The following is a 17,583-nucleotide window of genomic DNA, read 5'->3' on the forward strand; positions in this document are numbered from 1 at the left end:
ATCGTAACTGTCAGGAGCTTTCTGCCAATCAGAAACTTTCCAGTATCAGCAACACCCTTGATATCCTTTAATAACTTGGGCCTTCACTTGGTATCGTAACAGGATTGAAATAGGATGGGGACATGAGCAATGGGAGGAGGAGTCCCTCAGTGGGCACAAAGTGCCTGAGATCAAGACCTCTCATCCCCAACCCCTCTGTCCTGAAGCCTGGGAGGGTTTGCTATGTGGCTAACTATGCAGTGAGTTCCTGTCTGCCCCCCTTGGTAGAATTTCCAACAGCAGGGGGTCGAGATTCTTATGCTGTTCTTAAGTGGCTATCTAAGGGTCTCAGTTGATCTCTGCACCCTTCCTACCCAAAACTTCATAGGAGAGAGCTGTGACCTCCAACAACATCACTCCCACTCGCACAGCAACTCCACTTCTGAACTCATCATGAAATTCTGCCCTTCAGTTCTGATTTCCACTGCCCAGAAACAAACTTTGCATCCATACGCTTGCACATGGAGTTAAACATGGATGAGCTGGTGATTCTGGCAGTTTGGGTGTACCCCCACAATTCCATTGTGCACCAAAATGTTTGGAAACTAAGCTAGGAATGTTCCTTGTGTTGTTTCCATTCTGCTGATGTAGCTCAGACTAGTAAAGAGCAAATGCTGTTAATGAGCAAATTAATAGTCCAGCGGCTAAAGACCATCAGAGAGAGATCATTTGGAACGTTTGAGTTTCAATGTGGCCTCCTTAGAGACTTGGCATATGGCTTGTTAAGACACTTTCAGGTCGAGAACATGATTGTGGCCTGGTTTGGAGATAAATGGGTGAAATAAGCCTCTGATCTCTGCAGAAACTGGATTTGGGTTTCAAAGCTAGAAGGGGATAATAAAAAAAACCTCAAGCACAGTTTGCCTCTTGTTTTGCTTTTTACTTAGGCCAAATGAAAACAACATGTCTCCTTTCAGAAAGCTGTCCCTGTAACAGGGAAACTTTGTGCTGAGACCTAAGAGTACTAGATTCACATCACGCAGCTCGTTTGCATTGCTGCTGAGTACTTCCTCTCAATGCACTGGGTTGGATTCAAATCCAGTTTTAAGGCAGCTCCTTGGATGTCATTGTTTCTGAAAAATGCAGTCCCATAGGGCTGCTTGCTCATTAGCAAGGAATGGATGGTGGGAAGTTTAATCTGAGGGTCACCACAAATCAGGCAAGGGGCAAGGTTGAGAAGGTCGAGCCTTCGTGGGAACCTCAGTTGGCATGGGAATTGAATCCACACTATTGATGTCATTTTACATTACAGACCAGAGCCATCCAGCCAACTGAGCTAACAGACCCCATGCTTCCAGTAAGCCTGCTGGGTGACAGCCTCATTAATTGATAACGCCAGTCATTTAGGACAGCATTGTATCAATGGAATGAGGCGGATTGTGGAACAGCTACAAGATTGACAAGTGTACTTGTGCCATGTTAGATTTTCAGTATGTTATTGATATTATAACCTGCCCACTTATCACCCTAGTTCAAATGTCTGACAAATGTGGTTATTCTTTTTTTATTTCCAGGTCTACTGATTGGCTCTGGTTGTGCCCTGTATCCCCTGGGCTGGAACAGTGAAGAAGTGCAGCAGACCTGCAACAATCTCTCAGACCAGTTTGAGCTAGGTAACTGAATTGGGTTTCTAATCAAGTCTGTGTACAGCTATAAACCACTGTAAAATACCATTTCATGTCAGGATCAAAATATAAGTCACATTTGAAACATGCAATCTTAGCCATTTTCTGGGAGGAATCCTCGAGCTAGATGTTAGTCTGGAGAGAGATTGGATTGGCAATATGAAAGGGATTACTTCCAGTCATGACTTTCTGTTCAGTAAAGTTTCTGGTTGCTAAATAATCAAATTTAATTTGTACTGCTGAGGTGACCCTATGTAAACAGGGATTGACCCAGAGGGGAGATTACAGGTAGCCACCACATATATCCCAGTGGCCAGTTAGGAGCCAGCACTGGCTGACCCCAGCATTTGACTTACCTGCCTACACATCCTATGAGCCAACAAAGATACAACACCCTAAAAATCCCAAATTTTACAGTTAAGGTTAACCTTGAATAGAACTCTGTGAAATATTTTCAAAAGGAGGATGTGGTCAGTAAGATACCCTTATCACTCAACTTTCCCATTTTTATGGTGGTAAACACAAATAGTCCTGATTGGATAGTGCTTCCTGAGTATAATTGGTCTATTGTGAGTGAGGATTGCATCAGCTAAAATTGATTTGGAGCTTGTGCATAATTGCAAATGTACTCCTTATCAGAAAAAAATACAATATCTGGAACTCAAGTTGGATATTTGAAAGACTTTTGCATATAATTATTAAATTTAAAAATGTAGTCACTCTTGTTACGTAGGCAAACAGGTCAGCCAATATTTACACTGTGAGGTTCCATAAGCAGCAGGGAAGTAAATGGCTTCTCTTCCCACATGTACCATCACGACAGGAGATCCCGATGGACCTATTCCTGACTCCATCCTCTTCCTTCAGGTATTTAAAGTTTGAAAAGAGTGCATCTTACCCTTATGCGTAACTTTATTCCCTTGTGGCCACCATCTTAGCCTCCACCAGATGGTACAATCCTGAGCTGAAGTTTCAAACTCATATTCTTTCCATCACAGAGACTACCAACTTTCACCTCTTTAAACAGGACCTGATTCTATCTCTAGCTGAGCACATCTTCCACTGAAACCCTCATTAATGCCCGAGTATATTCATCCAAAATCTAATAACTACTCCTGCTCCTACACCCTATGTTCCTGTGGTCATCCACCTCCCACCTTCTGTATAGTTTAACTGATCTTCAAAGTCCTGCACTCTCCGCATCTATGTTCTGCCCTCGCTGGCCTACATTCTCTCTGATTTTCCAATCCTTAAAATTATTATTGTGCTTAAACCCATCTATGGCCCTCCCTACCTCGGTCATCTCCTCCAGTCCTAACAAACCATGTTCATCTCTCTTTTTTTCATCTCAATTTAGTCTTCTCTGCATGCCTTCTCACTTTATCCTGTCATTAGTTGTTGTCCATCAATTGACTAGGCCTCACTCAAGAATTCCATCCCCAACCTTCCTAATTTTCACCCAGACACAGCTTTTAAATCCCTCTTCACATTTCATAACTTCAGCCAAACATATGGTCACCTTCTCCTAATTTCTCCTTCAGGTCATGATCCTTTTTTTCATATATCCCCTCTTTGATGTTCTTTGATGCTTTTTGACATTATAGGCATTATTTAAAGCAAACTGTTACTGTTGGTAAATGACTAGTAAATCTATTTTGATAATGTTGCTGGAAGGAAGAATTTTGGTGGAGTGTCACGACAGGAAGGAAAAACACATCCAGCTGAATAGACAAGCACAGCTTTTGTTTAGTATAGAGTTGAAAACAATGTATCTGACAATTCCTGGGTGAGGTCATTGCTATCCATCTTCTGGGGCAGCCCCAGACTTGATTAGTCTATCTGCAAGCTTTGGACAAGTGAATTTGTTGAACACAATCATCATCATGATTCCACCTGCTGTTCAAGGCTGTACTGGAGGTTGATAATTTTAACCAGTAAGGGAATCGGGGTTATAATGAAAAGATAGGAAAGTGGAGTTGAGGATTATCAGATCAGCCACATCTCATTGAATGGCTTGCTTCCACATTTTATGGTGTTATGATCAGTCGTATAAACTAAAGGAGTTAACTCTTCCATTAAAACAATAGAGAAGAATGTGATATGAGTGTGTTAATCATTTGTACAATGTAGAAACATTGCCCAGTGATATCTAGGCTCCAGTTTCTCGATGAGGAAGTGCTTGGCCTTGCCTCACTTTGTGCTCAGTTGGAATTCCATATCTCAGTTGGAATTCCATATCTGTGACTGGGAACTTGTCATTTGACAAAGCTCTGGAACGCTTCCTTCTGTGGGTCCAGCTTCTTGATCTGAAGTGAAAGTTTGAAATAGTCCAAGAAGACGTGGTAGTTGAGCCTGTTATAAAAGCTCATACATCTTTGACTGGAAAGCTGGATGTGAAACTAAATTGGGCAGTGTTAAAATTAATACAATTGTGTTTATTTGTAGGTACGTGTCAGCTGGGATGGGCTTATTACTGTACTGGAGGAGGGGCAGCAGCTGCAATGCTTCTCTGCACTTGGCTGGCTTGCTTTGCTGGCAAAAAACAGAAACAGTATCCATACTGAAACTCCAGATAAGGACAAAGAAACAGCTCTGAGCAAGAGGGCTGTGGAGGAGGAAAACTGCAGGCTGAACACTTTATGGAACCTTTCCAATGTTTCTGTTCAGTTTCACTGATTGCTCCAAATGAGATTCAAAATCCAAAATGAGAAGATTGCAAACTGAAAGTCAATCTGAACAAAAGACTCCAGTTCTGTGTTATATGAACTTTTTTCTTTCCTTTTTAAGCGTTTGTTTCTAGGATATATAGTGTCAAGGCCTTCCAAATCATTGATGAGGAAGGATTGTGGTGGTCAAGTTCTCGTTGTTCAGACTGAAATCCCTAAAGTTAAAGCAAAGGTTGATCACAGGTATTAATGATCCCTCAGAATGAATGGAGACTCTTGAGGAAGATGTTCCTGCTTGTGTGGCTGCAGGCATGTTTTCACTGACGGTGAACTTCTTACAGTGGCTCCACAGGAAAGAGGAACTGATTTACAAACCAGCTGGTCACTTGTTTTCCTGGGATCTGTGACTCTTGGGGCACCACTCAAGCTCATTTGTAAAGAAGTCATGCCTTCTATTTGCTTTCGAGCTGCTTGAAAGTTTCAGAGAACAAGCTCTGCTTAGGGGATTCAATCTCCGAGTTGGCAGAAATAGTCCCATATTTTGTTTTCTAACAAAAGATTTATGGTGAGCTTATTATTCTAATCTGTACATTTTCAAATAATTTGAAAGAATGAGACTCCCTTTCACTCTTTTTTTCACCTTTTTAAATAAGGTTTTTCAATGGACCAATTTACTAGTAAGACCCTTTTTTTACATATATGTACATAATTATAAATATTATATATCCATATGTACACCAAAATGGATACAACTGTGTAATTTGGTAACAATGTTAAAGTCTAGTAAATGTACTTAATAGCAGTATTTTATGTTCTGTTCCGCATTGTCATGTCAAAGTATATTGTATTCAACATGTGTACACTTCAGTATATTGGTTTATACGGTAGAAATTTGTATAAGAGTTTTACTGTTACAGTATACAAGTAACAGTCACTTCCTATGCAGATATTTAACAAATCCTGTAAACAGCAAAAATACAGAAGTTTTGGGCATGAATTCTCCTCTTTGTGCCAGAGAAGGATCAGTGCAGTAATTCTATACATTTCTCCAATTATGTCATAAATCCAGCCCAATCTCCCGGTGTAGGAGTTGTAATGTCTGCAAGGTTGTCTCCTGGTGGCATTCACATTAGTGAGTGGGAGCCAGTCTCTGCCTTCCACCAATGCAAACAAGTAAGATCCCCCTGGTTTGCAAAGACAACCTCATTGCCACACCAGCAGAGAGGTCATAGAGTCATCTGAGTAGGCTTGGGTATTTGGGCTCAGACTATGCCAAAACCTAACAAAGTTTTGGGCATTTGGGATAATTAGAAGGAGAGAAAGACACCCACTGAGGGGCTCTTTCCTGATCAGTGGTAATGGGGCAGTGAATTGCTGACCCAGTGATCACCATCACTCTCATTAGATAGCACCTGGTGACTGAAATCAGGTTCACACTTCCTAACATTATTGAATTAGATCAGTCATCATGATGGGACAAGTTGGGACTGCAATCAGTAGCACTGCTTAATTCTCCCACCAATTCCACCACTATTCAACCTGATTTGGGGAGAAAGATAATCCAAACCTTTATCACTTTAACAACCAAAAATTACATTACTCTTGACTGGTCAGAAGTCATGAGTGTATCAATTCTTGACAAAGTGGGCATGTGATTAAAGTATAGATGTCTTGAGAGCAGAATTTACCTTGGAGCTACCACTGTAAATTCCTTAAGACAAAACTCCATTCTGTCGTTATAACTCTGCTTTGAGATCCTATGTCTTTGTTCACATGTGGGGCCTCGGCTATCATTTCTGACCTCAGTGATCTATAGCAGTAGTAATTGTCAAATAAAGTTTCTCCTTTGAATTTGCGTAAGAACTGATAGAAAACAAGAAAGAAAGTAGCATTCGTCCTTGCGGTTGAGTTCATCTGCTTCGGTTTGGTCAAAAAGATATTTCCAAAAGGTTTGATCTTATTACATTCATATGCAAATGATGTATACACTCAGTTTTCTGGGTCACCTTATCTGTCAAACCCAAACAGACCAAACCCATAGTATAAAATAAACTCTAAATGGAAGTAAGCTCAGAGTTTAATTGGCAGTTACTGTTGAGATACAGAATGGTGATATATTTATTAACCAGGAACCATCTGGCTCATAGGTGTCTTGCCAAGGGCAATTCAAACTCAGCTTGGACTAAAAATATAAAGTGAACTTCTTGTCAAGTAAAATTTCTTGTGCAGGTCAGATTGGTTTTTTGGATGCAAAAGTGAGATATTTTTGCCTGGCATTTGAGAAACTTCAAGAAAATACTTGGGTCTTGCACTGACGACCCAAAGTATCCTAATCCACATAAAAAAACAACCAAAAAGCTAAATGTGAACTGAAATCACATATAAGCAGGTAGCTCCACTGTGATGTACATTAAGCTGAACAATCCAACAGCTTTGTAAATTTCAAATAGTTGATTTGAAAAGTAGTAGAGTTAGAATTTGAAATTTATTGTCATTGAGATGTTTTGTGATCCTATTTAAAAACATGCCTTTGAAGCACAATGTCAAATAATTACAAAGTATGTTTCCTAGAAATTGTGTGATTGTTGAGGTCTTTCTGAAATCTTAGGTACATTCTCAATCCCCTAGCAACAGCTTGTAATAAGAGCTGAAATGATTAAACATTTGTAGTAATACTTAACATAGATGCTAAATCTGTCAGTGCTCAAAATGGTCCCAATTCTCCAAAATAGATTAATGATTTATTATATCCTAATATCATTAGATGAAGATACTTAGCTTTGTTTACATCATTTTATCCTTAAGACATCGCCCATACCTCAATTTGTGGTACAGATGAAAGCTTTAGTACAATATTGTATATCAAGAGGTCACTGTGTCCCATTTAGTTTACCATAGTTATAGAGTCATTTTTTAAAAGTCTAAAGGCACTTCAGATGTGGAGTAGACGCAATAATTTACAGAATCTAGGTCACCAGAAATTTACTTTACATGAAATACAAATCCCTGAAGGCTTCAAAATTAAAGATTGAGGGTTTACAGGAGAGAGAGGTTCATTTGAGTAGGTGTTTTTTTTATTTCAAGTGTTTGGAGAATTGGGTGCAATGAAATTCTTTCCAACAAGCATTTCATTGATTGGAACCACCTCATGAGGATGTTGAACTATATGAAGGTGAAATTTAACTTATTTTAATGGAGAGGAAAGCCAGTGCAATCTATGATTTTGCAATTGGTAGTTTGCAGTATTTTGTAATTTTTGGAAAGATTAGATTACTTACAGTGTGGAAACAGGCCCTTCGGCCCAACAAGTGCACACCGACCTGCCGAAGTGCAACCCACCCAGACCCATTCCCCTACATTTACCCCTGCTCCTAACATTACGGACAATTTAACTTGGCCAGTTCACCTGACCTGCACATTTTTGGACTGTGGGAGGAAACCGGAGCACCCGGAGGAAACCCATGCAGACACGGGGAGAACATGCAAACTCCACACAGAGAGTCGCCTGAGGCGGGAATTGAACCCGGGTCTCTGGCGCTGTGAGGCAGCAGTGCTAGCCACCGTGCCGCCCACAAAGGTTTGATCTTCTTACATTCATATGCAAATGATGTATACACTCAGTTTTCTGGGCCACCTTATCTGTCAAACCCAAACAGACCATTGGGTTTCAAGTGTTTGGTATTCCAAGTAATACCATAAGAGATTTTGTTTCTTCTCAGATCTGCCCTCTTATTCCCCACCACTGCTTTCTGTCATCCCACCCAAAGACTGTTGCTTACAAAAGTGACAGGTCAAAAAATTGTCTGTGTGGAGTGATGTATGGTGCTCTGATGAACAATGGCAGGAGCAAAATTATTTGCTTGGTCCACTTCTGATTCATTCCTGGTACCTTGAGAACATCCTCCCCAAAGGATGTGGAACAGTCTGTTTACCTCTACCTTACATTTACTGAATAAAACTTGGTGTTTAGTTGAGAAGCAGGAACAAAGTAACTCAAACAAGATGGTGAGCACCTCAAGATCAACAAGAATCAACATGATCTTGCTGTCTACTGTCTCCTGTTGGTCTATTTGGGGCCTGCCACAGGATAATATTATTCTGCAGGCTGAGCAGGAATTGCTGTTCTTTTGTACTCTCCATATACATGCTATTATTTCATGCAAATATAAAGCAATGGGTTTAACGTATAATTCTACCATGTGCAAGTTTATACAATACTAAGTATTGCCACAATAAGACTACTGGCATGCAGAGTATAACCTACTTCATATAAAACAAAGATGTATGCCAAGTGGTGTTGTTACTGAGTACCACAAACATATTGCTGTAACATCATCATATTTTGTAAGCTTTTCAAGCTACCAATTCAACGAGCACTAAAGCTGAGAGCAATTCTGAACTTAATGCTATGTTCTCATTTTTTGCATTTGTTACTCAATGCTGTAATCCAAATCAGTATTTCTTTCCAATATATCGTTTGCAATTTTTAATACTTTGCAACACATCAGTGCAACTATTAATTAACTGATTTGCAGAAAACGCTATGTACTTTTGCTTGGACCATTAAAGTACCTACAGTTGCTTTAACTTACTAGTGTAAAAGTTTCATTTATCACAGACCTACCATTTCCGTACTATGAAGTAAATATATTACGATCATCTAATTAATCATTTAGTTTACTCTAAATCAAAGGATTTTAATTTTGAATTTGCCTAAACAATTCAGTTCAAGCATATAATCACATGTACTCTTTGATTGGTGTGAAAAAAGTTGAAACTGAATTTGAACCTAAGATATAAGTTTTTTTTTGTATAAGTGGACTAATTTGGTGTTGGAATTTATATTTATTGTAAATCCATTTGAGGGTAGGAGTCTTTCTCTGGGCTCTCAAAAATAATTGGGTCAGTATCTAAATAACAACTGAAAGAACTGCACATGCTGTAAATCAGAAACCAAAGCAGAAGTTGCTAGAAAAGCTCAGCAGGTCTGGCAGCATCTGTGAAGAGAAATCAGAATTAACGTTTTGAGTCCGGTGAAGCTTCCTCAGAACTGAGGACTTTTCTGAGGAAGGGACACCAGAACCAAATTGTTAATTCTGATTTCTCCTCACAGATGCTGCTAGACCTGCTCAGCTTTTCCAGCAACTTTTGCTTTTGTAGGTGAATATATGTTCAGTTCACTGATGGTACAGTAAATTTATTTAGTGATCCGTAAAAACTAGACAGGTGAAGGATTTTATCCCCACTCTGTGCTGTATTAAAGAAGCGATGCTTTTTAGCATTAGGGCTGTTTAGCTCAGATAGCTGGATGGCTAGTGTATCATTCAGAATAATGCCAATAATGTAGCTTTAATTTCCATTCAGATTGAGGTAAGTTTGGGACCTACTTCCTCACCCTGTCCTGGAAGTGAAATTAAATGACAAAACATCACTAACAAAAAAAGCCAAGACAAATAGGTAAGGATAAAGGATCAGCAGCCCACCCTGTACCTGTCTTCACCTATCCCCATTTAACCACCCTACTCCCTTTATCTGCAGCTCCCCCTACACTCACCCCCAGTCCTGAAGAAGGATTACACCCGAAACATTGCCGACTCCACCTCCTGACGCTGCCCTGGCTTGCTATGTTCTTCCAGCCTCCTGCTTTGTCGACTAAGGATCTATCTTCAGGCAGAAAACGCAGCCTGTTCTAATAAGAATTCCATTCTAAGTCAGTTTTAATTCCTCCTTCTAACAGTGGCTAAACATTTGCGCACACAAATATCAATTGAGAAGAGAATTAGTCTTATGTGATTGAATGATCTGCAAATAATTGCTATTGAAACTCTTAGGTGAATGCAGCATGTGATGTATAAGATGACGACTGACAGTCAGTCTACCACCTACAAACGGACCCCACCACCAGGGATATATTTCCCTCTCCACCCCTATCCACCTTCCTTAAAGACCGTTCCATCCACGACTACCTGGTCAGGTCCACACCCCCTAACAACCCACTGTCCCCTTTTTGCACCTTCCCCTGCCACCGCATAAATTTAAAAACCTGCACCCATACTCCCCCCCTCAGCCCCGTCCAAGGCCCCAGAGGAGCCTTCCGCATCCATCAGAGTTTTATCTGCACTTCCACATGTGATTTACTGTAACCATTGCTCCAGATGCAGTCTCCTCTACAATGGGGAGACTGGACGCCTACTCGCACAGCGCTTCAGAGAACATCTCTGGGACACCCACAACAATCAACTCCACAAGGTTTGTAGTTCAGGTTGAGGCTTAGGGTGTAGGTTTGCTCACTGAGCTGTAGGTTTGATATCCAGACGTTTCATTACCTGGCTAGGTAACATCATCAGTGGCGACCTCCAAGTGAAGCAAAGCTATTGTCTCCTGCTTTCTATTTATATGTTTGTCCCGGATGGGGTTCCTGGGGTTTATGGTGATGTCATTTCCTGTTTGTTTTCTGAGGGGTTGATAGATGGTATCTAGATCTATGTGTTTGTTTATGGCGTTGTGGTTGGAGTGCCAGGCCTCTAGGAATTCTCTGGCATGTCTTTGCTTAGCCTGTCCCAGGATACATGTGTTGTCCCAGTCGAAATTGTGGGGTTTTTTCATCCATGTATAGGGCTACGAGGGAGAGAGGGTCGTGTCTTTTTGTGAACAGGAAATGACATTACCACAAACCCCAGGAACCCATCCAGGACAAACATATAAATAGAAAGCAGAAGACAACAGCTTTGCTTCACTTGGAGGTCGCCACTGATGATGTTACCTAGCCAGGTAATGAAACGTCTGGATATCAAACCTACAGCTCAGCGAGCAAAACTACACCCTAAACCAACCCCACTGCCTTGTGGCCAAACACTTTAACTCCCCCCTCCCACTCTGTTGAGGACATGCAGGTCCTGGGCCTCCTCCATCGCTGCTCCTTTTCCACCCGACGCCTGGAGGAAGAACGCCTCATCTTCCTCCTCAGGATCCTTCAACCCCAGGGCATCAATGTGGACTTCACCAGTTTCCTCATTTCCGTCCCCCCACCTTACCCCAGTTCCAACCTTCCAGCTCAGCACTGCCCTCATAACCTGTCTCATCTGTCCGTGTTCCTTCCCACCTATCTGCTCCACCCTCCTCTCTGACCTATCACCTTAACCCCCATCTCCATCCACCCACTGCATTCTCAGCTACCTTCCCTCCAGCTCCACCCCCCTCCCATTTATCTCTCCACCCCCGAGCTTCCAGCCTCATTCCTGATGAAGGGCTTTTGCCTAAAACGTCAATTTTTCCTGCTCCTCGGATGCTGCCTGACCCACTGTGCTTTTCCAGCACCATTCTAATCTTGACTCTAACCTCCAGTATCTGCAGTACTCCCTTTCGCCTATTTGACATCAGTAGAACCACATCCCAGCACATGGACAATACAATCTGGAGAGTTTACAAAGCAGAAGCACTCACAAATCCTACCCACTTTTCATAGCTAGGATTGTCCTTGCCTAGTTGCTTCCACAGGTATAATTTCTTAGCTCTCAACAGTACAGAAATATTAATATTCCACAAATTCTTTCCATACTTCTCTCTAAAGCCCTCAATTCAATTTCCAGCAATCTCTAATACTGTTTTGAAGGAGTAAAATAATAGTTTGTATACTTAAATTAACGTATAAATTTCTATTGGAAGGATGTATGTTGGAACAACAGTACAGTGATTATGAGCACTCAAATAAAATTCCTACAAGTTTTCCTCTGGATTTCTTCCAAATACTCACTTCCATCTCCAGTTTATAATAACCGAGTGTTCCGTTTTAGAATTTGCACCATATCCATTCTTTGTGTGTCAGTCTGAATAAATCAACAACAATTTGTGCTTCGTATTGCTGAAAAAAGACACATTTTATCAAAGCTTTTTATCTTCACTCATCAGACCGTTGCACAAAAAAGACCAAAGTGGCAGGAAAACAAAAATTTTACTATATGAGAGAATAGTGCTGATTTTTTGCCAAGTCAATTCTGATTATCCAACCAGTTGGTGATAGTCATGTGTTTGGAAGGTGTTGTCTAAGGAATCTGGTTGAATGCTTGAGGACTTGCACATTCTATAAGCTACATATGTTAACATATGGGCGTGTATTTTGTAGACAAGGTAGACGTGCGCACACACTGCATCTAGTTAAAAATCACACAACTATAACCTGGTGTTGTGTGATTTTTAACTTTGTAGACTCCAGTCCAACACTGGCATCTCCAAATCAACACTGCATCTAGTTCAACTTAACAAAATAGGGCAAACCATTCTGTGTTCATTTCACAGGGCAATGACTGGATCAAATCACAGTCAACCTGCCTACATTTATCATTCAAAAAGAACTTTGCCAGTTAACTATCAGTCATTCTGTCATGGGAATGCATCAGTTAATGATGATTGAGAATTAACGAGCAAGCTTTGTTTAAATTTTAAATGCTGGCTGGTTGTATCTGATACAGATAATGCCTGAAAAATGGCTATCACCTATTTTGTTGAGTTGTAACTGGTGCAGTTGTAAGAGTCAACTAGAGAATGTAACTTTTAAAAACGTTTTACAAATTACGTATGAAAGAACCGAAACCAAAGTGGTCATTCTAACAAATGAGAGACGTAACAAACAATCCAGGTCTTTTTCAACATGTAATTTCAGTTACATCACACTGTAAACTTCTGCTATAATTCTGTGTCTTACAATCTTATATTCCACAACCACCTGATGAAGGAGCAGCACTCCGAAAGCTAGTGCTTTCAATTAAAGCTGTTGGACTATAACCTGGTGTTGTGTGATTTTTAAATTTTCCCTTGAGGAGGCAGTAGTGATTTGCCTTTTTTGTACTGCTACAGTCCATTTGGTATAGGTAGACTGACAATGCTATTAGGGACCCAGCAATACTGATGCACTAGTGATACATTTCTGCATCAGTATGGTGAGTGGCTTGGAGTCAAACCTGGAGGTAGAGGTGTTCCCATGAGTCTATGAATCATGAATCTTGTCTAACTAGATGGTAATAGTTGTGTGTTTGGAAGGTGTTGTTTAAGGAACCTTGTTGAAACCTAGAAGACTTGCACATACTCTCAGCTGCATATCTTAATATGTAGACAAAGTAGATGCACACGCACACACTGCTTCTAGTTCAACTTAACAAAATAGGGCACAGCCATTCTGCATTCATTTCACAGGACAATGACCGGATCAATCGCAGACAACCTGCCTACATCTAACATTTAGATAAAACTTTGCCAGTTGACTGTCAGTCATTATTAACTTGTGCTTTATTCATGTCAATGGAGTAATCAGAATCCACTTGCCTTCCAACAACTCTCTCCTCTCATAAAGCTTAAATGTTGTTTTTGTGATAGTTATAGAGCCATAGAGATGTACAGCATGGAAACAGACCCTTCGGTCCAACCCGTCCATGCCAACCAGATATCCCAACCCAATCTAGTCCCACCCGCCAGCAATATGAATAGTGATGAGTGTAGGACAAAACGTTTTGACAAAATGTATCTTTTATCATCAATGCTCAAGCTGTGTTTGGGAGCAACTTAAAGCATTAGTAATGCTAATTTTGAGTTTTAAAACTTGGTGGATTGTAAGAGAAAGTAAAAATAATTTTGGCTGTTTGAAGCTTATGTTTTAGTGGAGGACATTGTGACAAATTCTGATTTCAACACAGTGATGATTCAGAAAAATAGGATTCAAGATAGAACACAGGTTCTTTTACAATTATGGATGCAGAAGAGTTAATCGACTCTCTTTCCTCTTTGTAAAACTACGTGTGGAATCTGCTAGGGAATGTACTTTAAGCACACCATCGTACAATAGGACCTGACCTCAGACTCTTAGGTCAAATCTTAGTAATAAATAACAAAGAGTTAACCATGATTGAGAGCAGAACCCACTTAAGATGTATGTGTGTGGTCCTACTAACCACAGATATGAGTTAGATTGATTCAATAGCCATTTTAAGATAATAGTAACAGAAGTTAAACTCATGCCAGTACCTTCAAAGCCCACTGAAGCAAAATGGATGTAATGTTCGCCCACATAATAAGTACCAGATTTTAGAAAATAATTTACTGTATGAAGCACTTTGCAATGTTTCAATGTGATGAGGTGTTTATAATTAAAAGCATTTGCTTTATTTATTTAACAGTTCTGCCAATATTTCAATGTGCTTAATAAATCACAATCTTTAAAATTTCACGTGACTATGAAGAGCAGATTTGTATATCTTTCCAAACAAAAATCTTAATATTACTGACAATTCGAGAGATCCCAGCAATTTTTAAAATATTCATTCACGGGTTGTGGACATTGTTAGCTAATTTGAGTGTAGTTGTCCAAATGAAAGTTCTATACATCGATTTGTGCCACATGCAAAAACAAAGTGAACAGTTTTGAAGCACAATGTGTTAGCCATGATACGGTTACAGATACCTGGATATATGCTGAGAATGATCATTAATGAAATACTCAGTTAATAGAGTCATAGAGATGTACAGCACGGAAACAGACCCTTTGGTCCAACTCGTCCATGCCGACCAGATATTCCAACCCAATCTAGTCACACTTGCCAACACCCAGCCCATATCCCTCCAAAACCTTCCTATTCAGATGCCTTTTAAATGTTGCAATTGTACCAGCCTCCACCACTTCCTCTGGCAGCCCGGTCCACACGCGTACCACTCTCTGCATGAAAAGGTTGCCCCTTAGGTCTCTTTTATATCTTTCCCCTCTCACACTAAACCTATGCCCTCTAGTTCTGGACTCCCCCACCTCAGGGCAAAGAACTTGTCTGTTTACCCTATCCATGGCCCTCATGATTTTATAAGCTTTTGTAAGGTCACCTCTCAGCCTCCGACACTCCAGGGAAAACAGCCCTAGCCTATTCAACCTCTCCCTATCGCTCAAATCCTCCAACCCTGACAACATCCTCGTAATTTTTTTCTGAACCCTTTCAAGTTTCACAACATCCTTCCGATAGGAAGGAGACCAGAATTGCACGCAATATTCCAAAAGTGGCCTAACCAATGTTCTGTACAGCCACAACATAACCTCCCAACTCCTGTACTCAATACTCTGACTAATAAAAGAAAGCATACCAAACGCCTTCTTCACTATCCTATCTACCTGCGACTCCACTTTCAAGGAGCTATGAACCTGCACTCCAAGGTCTCTTTTGTTCAGCAACACTCCCCAGGACCTTGATTTAGGACTGAATTGAGAAGGAACTTCTTCACCCAGAGGGTTGTTAATCTATGGAATTCCTTGCCCATCGAAGTAGTTGATGCTACTTCAGTAAACACTTTTAAAGCTAAGGTAGGCCTTTTTTGAAAAATAAAGGAATTAAGGGGTACAGTTGGTGGGTGGGTAAGTGAAGCTGAGTCCATGAAAAGATCAGCCATAGTCTTATTGAATGGCAGAGCAGGCTCAAAGGGCCATACGGCCTAGTCCTCCTCCTCGTTCTTATGTTCTCTTTAGCATCAGTAAGGATAAGGGGTTTCTAAAAAGTAAATAGAAAGACATGGTTACACCAGTAGAAAGAAAGGTAATCAGCAATGACAGAAGAAATACTATGGGTAGCACCTAGAAATTCAAGAAACAAATAGTTCTGTTATGAAAGTGGATGTCATCGTTGGCTTTTACGGCTAGCAATTTTGAAGTTTGAGGTGTCACTGACAGAATTTATGTATTTTCTTACTGCGTATGATCTGTATTTTTTAATAGAAAATGGTATGGTTTGAGTATGTGTTGCAATTAAACCTTACAGCAGCAAGCTTTTGTGAGTTTAAAGGGAGGTATTTATTCTTACCAACTTAGATCAATTTAATTCTTGCATACACAAAAGATTAATTTAAGAAGATAATGTACTTTTGCTATCCAAGCTTCTAAGTTATCACCTACGATCTCCCAGGTGGTAGATCTTTAGGTTTTTAGATAGTTTCAACACTTTAAAATTGAAGTGATGGTTTTGTAATACAAGTAGTTCTCAGTAGGCTTCTTCTAGTCAAATTTCTATAAAGTTGGTTCCCGGGTGAAAGCTAACTGGAATATGTTATGTATTTTGGCTACCCAATGTCCCTCAGCTTATTTCCAAGTCTGGTTCAGAGAAGGACTGAAGTGATGCTTCCAATGGCTTTATTGAAACTGCATGCATATAACTCTTAGCTGATCATTTAAACAGACCAATACAACATGGCAGCCTTCACATGACCCTTCCTAAGTTTAAATTACTAAACAACCCTACCTCCCTGTGGCTGACCACTTCAAACCCCCTCCCACTCTGCCAAGGACATGCTCGTCCTAGCCACCCGACAACTGGAGGAAGAACACCTCATCTTCTGTCTTGGGATCCTCCAACCACACAGAATCAATGTCAATTTCACCAGTTTCCTCGTCTCCCTTCTCCCCACCTTCTCTCAGATTCAACCCTCCAACTCGGCCTCTTAACCTGTCCTACCCGTCCATCCTCCTTCCCAAACATCTGCTCCACCCTCCTCTCTGACCTATCACCATCCCACCCCCCCAACCTTCATCTACCTATTGCATTCCCAGGTACCTTACCCCAGACCCACCTCCCCCTCCCATTTATCTCTCAGCTCCTTGGCCACACCCCTCCCCAACCCTTACCCACCCACCCACATCCTGGATGAAAAGCACATGCTGGAAATGTCAATTCTCCTGCTCCTCGGATGCTGCCTGACTGGCTGTGTTTTTCCAGCATCAGACGTTTTGACTCTGATCTCCAGCATCTGCGGTCCTCACTTTCTCTTTAAAATCAGTGATAGCCCATTTAGGAGCAAAATCAGGGAAATCTTTCACACAAATAGCAGAGGAGCCCTGGAATGCTGTTCTCCAAAAGGAACATGTAAACTGGATGAACTAAAACCTTCAAGGTTGAAATCAATAAGTTTTTAGTCAGTAACTAGAAAGAGAAATGGAATAAAGGTGGGTTAATGAACATAATACACATTTAAAAATCAACGATACCAGGTTATATTTCAAAAGGTTTATTTGGAAGTACACGATTTTGGAGTGCTGCTCCTTCGTCAAGTAGGATCATAGGACACAGAATTTATAGCAAAAGATTTATATGTCATACACTGATGCAATATATTGAACAAACCTAGGTTGCTGTTAAGTCTTTCATCTTGTAGAATGGGTTGCACGTGCATGTGTGTATGGGAGAGATGGTGAGAGGGAGTGTGTGTGTGTGTGTGTGTGTTTACGTGGGCATGTG

The 17,583-nt window shown here is 40.6% G+C and overlaps 1 protein-coding gene across 1 annotated transcript in view; it reads left to right on the top strand.

Moving 5' to 3' along the window:
* LOC140481256 (LHFPL tetraspan subfamily member 6 protein) overlaps positions 1-8,917 on the top strand; it is a 160,751-nt gene extending 151,834 nt beyond the window's left edge. The window contains exons 3-4 of the mRNA XM_072577160.1: positions 1,554-1,652; positions 4,110-8,917. Coding sequence (XP_072433261.1) covers positions 1,554-1,652; positions 4,110-4,228 — 218 coding nt within the window. The 3' untranslated portion in view covers positions 4,229-8,917. The remainder of the gene's footprint in view (positions 1-1,553; positions 1,653-4,109) is intronic.
* Positions 8,918-17,583: the final 8,666 nt, after the last annotated feature.

The sequence above is a fragment of the Chiloscyllium punctatum genome, chromosome 9 (genome assembly GCF_047496795.1).
Source record: "Chiloscyllium punctatum isolate Juve2018m chromosome 9, sChiPun1.3, whole genome shotgun sequence".
NCBI lineage: Eukaryota > Metazoa > Chordata > Chondrichthyes > Orectolobiformes > Hemiscylliidae > Chiloscyllium > Chiloscyllium punctatum.